Consider the following 7,310-nt stretch of genomic DNA (forward strand, 5'->3'; position numbering starts at 1 on the left):
TTTTTTTGAATTGGGGATTGAACTCAGGCTCTTGCGCTTGCCAGGGAAGCGCTTATTCCACTGAGCCATCTCCCCAGCCCTTTGAGTTTATATTTAATAGGAAAGATGGATAATTCATGAGTAAATAAGTATACAAAGACTCAAACAAAGGCATTTCTGACTATAAATAATAGGATGATGTAAAAAAACTCAGCCCTGAAAGACAGGAAGTGAGGCTGATGGCAGACAAGGATGATGGGAAGGCCTGAGCTACCTTTGGAGCTGAGAATCAGAGTAGAATGAAGGCAGCCAGGCAAGTGGGGAGGCATTTCAAAGGGAGGACCAGGCCCATGTTGGGAGGGGTGATGGGGTCACAGTTACAGAGCCCCAGTGTAGTTAGGTTGGAGAGGTAGGGAGGAGCCAGGGCAGCCAGGGGCTTCTGGTTAACTTAGACAAAGGTCCATTTCTCCACAGGGAAGAATTGGTCTCTACCATCTTGACATGCCTCAGGATTATGAGCATCTGATGGATGGAATAAATTCAGAGTAGGAATTATTTTTTTCCTTGGTTTTAGAGACCATGAGCATCCTATAAACCATGTCTTCTTTTTTGTTTTGTTTTTTATAATTCTGATGTCTTGACATCTGGGGTCCTATTGACTCAGAGGGGATGGTTCTTCCCAGGGTCAGTTATGTGGATCAGTCAATCCAAGGCCTTCATTATTTCTCTGGGCCACTGTTCCCCTGCCCCAGCCACCCCAAGGCTAGGTACCAGACAACTCAAGACATCCTTGAGACCCCAGAGCTCCTTGAAATTATTTGGCCTACCAAAGCCTAAGCCCACCCACCCTGTCACATCTGTTCCTTATCAGTGAAGGCTCTTGCGCACATCTCCCCTCCCTCTACCTCCCGACCAGCCCTGGTCCTTCCCTGCACTCTCCTGCATGGTGCACAGTGTCCCCTGCCCTTGTTAACAAACTATGATTTCAACAGTACTTGCCTCCTAGCAACTGAACCTTACCATATCTACATTTACCAAAACCTACATTTTTAAGCCAACCTACCCAGATTCTAAAGGTCATCATGTCCTACCTCCAGATGGTGATGGCCAGGGTGCAGAGCACTCCAGTGAAGGATGGGAAGAAGAGCAAGAAGATGAAGAGTGTCATCATCTGGGAGGCCCGCCAGGCTTTGCTCGGAGGCTGGAAGTTCATCATAAGGCTGATCTGAGGAGGAAGACACGGTGTCCTCCCTTCTGTGGCTAGAGGAACACCCAGAGGGAGGCACCAGGTTCTGGCTTCAGGGTCCCTTCCCAGCGTTCTGCCCTAGTTCTAACTGCCACCAGGCCCCATGAGACTGAGAAGCTGACTGGTCCCAATCTGGGACTGACTCACATTTTTAACGTAAAACATGATGAAGAGAGCAATCATTTGGATCAAGGGCAGCAGAGGGCAGAAGAAGATCCCAATCCTATGGGGGAAAAGATAATGAATGTTAGAGACCAGGGGAGACATGAGGAGTAGGGAGGGGTGGTGGTGGTAGAGGAAGGGAAAAGGGGCTGAATTATGTCCCCCTAAAAGTCATATGGTGGGGCTGGGGATATAGCTCAGCATCTGCCTGGCAAGAATGAGATCCTGAGTTCAAGTTCTGGTACAATAATAATAATAATAATCAGATGGTGAAATCCTATCTCCTGATACTTCAGACAGTGACTATACACTTGGAGACAGGGGATCTAAAATGGTAATTAAGTTAAATGAGGTTACTGTGTGGGCCTTCATTCAGCATAACTGGTGTCCCTAAAAGAGAAGATCAGGACATGATCTCGTGAGGGACACAAGGAGATAACAGCTGCCTATTAGCTAAGGAGAGGAGTCTGGGACAGATCCCTCCCTCTTGATCCTGAGAAGAAACCAACCCTGCAACCCCTAATCTTGGGCTTATGGCCTTCTGAACAACTAAAGCAAATTTCTGTGGTTTACACTGCCCAAATTGTAGAATGTTGTCCTGGTAGCCATAAAAGATGGACACAGGGAGACTGCTTGCATCACAGCTGCTCTAAACAACTCCCTATATCCAGCATCCACAGTGGTTCTCCACCCAGCTCTGGAGAGGAGGATTTGTAGAGACTGCCAAGCAGCCACTAAGCCACCACACCTTCAGCATGCCCTAAGGTTTTATGGAAGGTCTAGGGTCCTTCAGGGACGAGGCCGGAAGGTGCCCAAGTTACAAATGAGAAAGGCTTTACTTTCCAAATTCTCTATGATGTTTCTGAGGGAAATTTCAGTTTTGTGCTAAAATGACTTTAACTCCCAACTCTTTCCAGCCTCCGCCTTTTCTAAAAAGTTTCTAAAGCCAAAACTGAGAGTATTAGCAGACAGCAGTACCTAGATAGAATTTAAGGACCATGTAGGACAGGATTGCTTTTATGTTTCCAGGCACTTGTGATTTAAGTGGTCCTATATTATGATCATAAAATAAAGGCTCCTTTAAAAATGTATTTGAGTTAAAAAGAAGTCAACTGGGCATGTTGGTGCCTATAATTCTAGAACTTGTGAGGCTGAGGCAGGAGGATCAAAAGTTTGAGCCCATCCTGGGTAATTTGGTTAGTGAAACCCTGTCTCAAAATAAAAATATTTTTCAATAGAGAATTGGCTATGTAGCTCAGTATAAAGGCCCATAAGGAAACAATGGTCATAGTGTCCCCACTTATAAAACATTGCTGAGTCAGGTGCTCACTCAGCATTTTTTCTTTTGTTTTATTTTCTTTACTGAACATTTAAGTGTATATATTTTCTCATTTAATCTTCTCTAAAAGCCAGTGAAGTACATATTCTTATCTCTACATGTGAACTTTCCCATAGGAATTCTACTGGTTGACATAATGTGGGTGGAAGTCCCTTTTAATCTATTAAATTGCCAGTGGGTAACCAGGAAGTCACGTATATACATCACCTAAAAGACAATGAAAAGTCCTCTCTCTAAAATGAATCCAATGATATGAGTCAGCTATCTGCAGACAGCCAGGTCACCCAAGCAACTTTATTAAAAATTGAGAAAACAAGATTTCCAGTTGCACGGTATGTTGGAATGTCAAACTCATTTGATCTATAATCATATTTACTTCTCAACACTACTTATTATTATCAACTACAGTATTATTATGCACATTTTACAAACAAAGAGATTGAGGCTCAGAGAAGATTGGGGCCCTAGTGAACGGAAGAGCTAACCCCAGGATCTGGGTTTCCAACCCTAACTGCACTGCTTTCCATTGGCAGGTGGGACCTGGGCACGTAACACCACACAGAATTCTGGCATTAGCTCCATCATGATAAAATACATAAGGAAAAAGACTCACTGGCTACTGATTTCAAGTTTCTAAGTGAGGAAATATACAAAAGTTGTTGCAAGGGGCTGGAGGCATAACTCCAGAGGAGAACACTTAGCTAGCATGCTCAAGACCCTAGAATTAAAGGTTTGGTCCCAAGAACAACAACTACAACACACAACAATTGGTGCATGATGCAATTCTCTAGCTGGTTTCCCTACACATACATGTACACACGTATTTTCTAGAATAGAAGTTGTGGCTCCCAAAGGCCACAGAGACCCCACTAGGTGTTACATAGGTGTAGCAGGCCAGGTCAAGTATAAGAAACATCTGGTCCTCTCTCCCTTCTTTATTCTCTAGTTTCTGTTGAGGTATAGATGCAAAGTAAAGTCTTCCACTGTCAGCACACAACAAGGAGAAATGTCAAATCAGTGTTGGGGAAACAGCAAATTAAGATGGAAACAGGCAAACAGGAGATGCTCTCCTTGAAGGCCCACCAGAGTGTTCCCACGATGGGAGATGGGCCAGGTCTTCTGGAGAGAAGCCAGGCATTTAAAGGCAGTATAAACTCTTAAAGGCAGTATGAACTCTCCCGATTTTTTAGAATTGGTGGTTGCTTTAGTCTACTCATACTGCTATTACAAAATACCAAAAACTGGTCAGTGTAGGAACAACAGAAGTTTATTTCTTACAGTTCTGGGGGTGGGGAAGTCCCCGATCAAGGACTGGCAGATTCAGTGTCTGGTGAGGGCTGTTTCCTGCTTCCAAGCTGGTGTCTTCTTGCTAGCCTCAAAGTGTCAATGAGATGGCAACAGAGGAATTTTAGAGGGACACAAACATTTCTACTATACCACACAGGGGATGGTTCAAATTGTTACAAATAGCATTGTGTGGGTCAGATGAATCATATCCATGCACTACATACAGCCACCCTGTGGGCCTTCAGTTTGGGGCCTGCTCTATTCTGATTCATATCAGAAGCCCTCATAGACTAGACTAAAATTATAGACTAGAAACAAAACTGATAGCTCTCAGCCTAGCTGGGTTTGGTGTCAGCTTCAAAACAACATATTGGGACATTGCCGCCAAAATTCTAAGTCAAATAGGAGCTGACCAGGGAATCCCAGAGAGCTCAAAACTTACCACACCAGAGTTTGTGCATAGATCAGTTCTAGAACATTCCTAGCAATATCGAACTCCTGTAGGCCAAGACTTTTGATGAATCGCGTCCCAATGATCCTGTGAAAATGTACTAAGTTAAGTATCCAAGTCACAACTCTTTGCTTCAAAAGAGCTCCCATGAAGCTGGGTGTGGTAGCGTACACCTGTAATCCTACAGCTCTAGGAAGTTAAGGCAGGAGACTGAAAATTCCAGCCCCACCTAGGAAAAATCAAGATCCTATCTCAAAATAAAAAAAAAAAAGGGTGGGGATATAACTAAATGAAACCCAGTAACACATACACATACACACAAAGGTTCCCCACACTGATCAACAAGGAAGCCCTTCAATAGTTTAAAATAAAGTTATAAGTTCCTTTACAAATGTCTGAAAAGTTTCTAATACATAAGTATGTATTTTACAAAATACCTAAGAGAATTGAGGAGGAAATGCAATTAGTATAGTGTGGGTAGGTGGAATACGATTAAAGTAATTTCAAAATAATTCTAGACAACATTTTTTACTTTAATTATTTAATTATTCCAACTATTATCTTGTTTGTGCAACTCTGCTTGTTAAACTTTTTATATCATCAATCAAACAAACTGAGAAAATCTCAAGCCAAATAACCCAAATAAACAACAAGAAGTTTGTGGGGTTTTTGGTTCTCAGGATCAAACCCAGAGCCTTGCACATGCTAAGCACACATTCGACCACTGAGCTACAACCCCAGCCAGCTAAAACAAAAAATTTAAATCTATGGTAATTGTAGTCAAATTAATTATTTTCCTCATGCTCCAAATCTTCAAGGAGGGAACCAAGCTCTCCATTTACTCCAGGGAAATCTGAAGCTACATTGACATTTCCAGACAAAGAAGTTGCCAATAATAAATTTCTGTCAAAAACAAACACACAAATAAACAGGTCCTCTCACATTTGTGCCAGGCCCTGGGCAGTGCCTGTAGTAAAAGTGAGTTTGGGCAGAACTGAGTGAGGGACGCTGACACCCACTCTCCTCAGTGAGCAAAGGGCCAGCATGGTGTCAGGCCAGGCCCTGCCTGTGGGGGCTTGCAGAGCCACAGTACTATGTGGAAGGAAGGAAAGGTTCTTCATCTCATTGAAAAATGAATGAACGAGTGAAAGAATGGGTGAATAAAAAAGAACCACAGAGGGCTGAGGTGTAGCTCAGTTGGAAAGCATGCACCATGCTTTGACTATTATGCCCAGGATAGAAAAAAAAAGAAAAAGAAAAGAAAGGAAAAAAAGGGAAACATATGGGTGGATGACAACAGTGCCTCACATCTGTACACTGATATCCAAAATAAAAATTAGAAGCCAGGTGTGGCGGCGCATGCCTGTAATCCCAGCACTCTTGAGGCAGGAACATCATCATGAGTTTGAGACCAGACTGGGCTGCATACTCAGTTCAAGATGACCTTGTCTCATACATAAATAAATAAATAATTCTTAAATAAAATTAAAACAATGAGATAAATTTAGATGCAGTAACATGGAAAGAGGCCAAAGCATAGTTGGCTTAATGAAGACAAACTCCATGATGATTTTTTGTCTCTTGTTTTTGTTTATTACCCTCTCTTTTTTTTTTTAATTTTATTTATTTGTGTGTGGCCAGCTCAGCCCACCAGGGGGCCGGGCTGGCTGGCATGTGGTGCTGGGGGATTGAACCGCGGTCCGTATGCTTTGTTGCAGCTTGTTCTAAGTAGGTGCCTTAGACCACTGAGCCATCTCACCAGCCCTCTTTTTTTTTTTTTAAACAAACATTTACTTGAGAGACAGTATGGCAGTAATTGGTATGACATGACAAACAGTACATATTTAGAAACCCAGAATGACAGGCATTCCAAGAATGACCCTAGTAGTACACATTGCTATCCCCAGTGCAGCTGTAGATTGGTGCAATCATTATGGAAATCAGTGTGGAGACTCCCTTAAAAACTAGGACTGGGGCTGGTGAGATGGCTCAGTGGTCTAAAGCACCTACTTAGAACAAACTAAGCCAAACAAAGCATAGGGACTGAGGTTCAATCCCCCAGCACCACATGCCAGCCAGCCCTGCCCCCTGGTGGGCTGAGCTGGCCACACACATACAAAATAAATAAATAAATTAATAAATTAATTAAAAAAAACCAAAAACCAAAAAACAAAAAACTAGGACTGGAAATCCCTTTCAAATCAGCTACTCCCCTCCTGGGAATTTTCCCAGAAGAACTGAAAACCTCATATTATAATGACACATGTGCACCTATGTTTATAGCAGCACAATTTGTGATAGCCAAATCTTGGAAACATCCATGACGATTTTGCTGTACACAAACAAAAATCTAGTGCTCAAAAAGAAGAAAAAAATATTGTGAATAAAAAAAATCACAGTTTTGTAGAGAAACCTCATTCTTAATTTTTTAAAAAAGTTTTTGTAGTACTGAGGATTGAACCCAGGGCCTTTACATTGTTCCTCATCCCCTTCCTTTTTTGGTGACACCGTCTTGCTAAATACTAAGCTCTTGTTATGGTTTTAGATCAAGACTTCCCCCCACCCCAAAGATCTCCTGTGCTCCCAGGCAGAGCTCTAGGAAGGTGACTGACACATACGAGCCACATATCTGACCTGCAGATAGAGATGGGGTCTGGTCAGAAGAGGTGAGTCACTAGGGGTGTGGCTTGGAGGGGTAATACCCTCCCTGCTCTTTGCTTCCCCACTTCCATAATGTGAGCAGCTTTATTTACAGTGGATAAGACTTCAAGTGGGGGCTGGGGAGATGGCTCAGTAGAATAAGCACTTCCCTGGCAAGCACAAGGGCCTGAGTTCAATCCCCAGTT

At 42.8% G+C, this 7,310-nt stretch overlaps 1 protein-coding gene across 5 annotated transcripts in view; it reads right to left on the reverse strand.

The window, feature by feature from the left end:
• Tmc5 (transmembrane channel like 5) overlaps positions 1–7,310 on the reverse strand; it is a 96,507-nt gene that overhangs the window by 17,606 nt on the left and 71,591 nt on the right. For all 5 annotated transcript variants that reach the window (XM_023704677.1, XM_023704678.1, XM_023704676.1 and 2 more), the window contains 3 exons: positions 4,456–4,551; positions 1,373–1,448; positions 1,071–1,204 (listed from right to left, as the gene is read on the reverse strand). In XM_023704677.1, coding sequence (XP_023560445.1) covers positions 1,071–1,204; positions 1,373–1,448; positions 4,456–4,551 — 306 coding nt within the window. The remainder of the gene's footprint in view (positions 1–1,070; positions 1,205–1,372; positions 1,449–4,455; positions 4,552–7,310) is intronic.

The sequence above is a fragment of the Octodon degus genome, unplaced genomic scaffold, assembly GCF_000260255.1.
Source record: "Octodon degus isolate 3935 unplaced genomic scaffold, OctDeg1.0 scaffold00200, whole genome shotgun sequence".
Taxonomy (NCBI): domain Eukaryota; kingdom Metazoa; phylum Chordata; class Mammalia; order Rodentia; family Octodontidae; genus Octodon; species Octodon degus.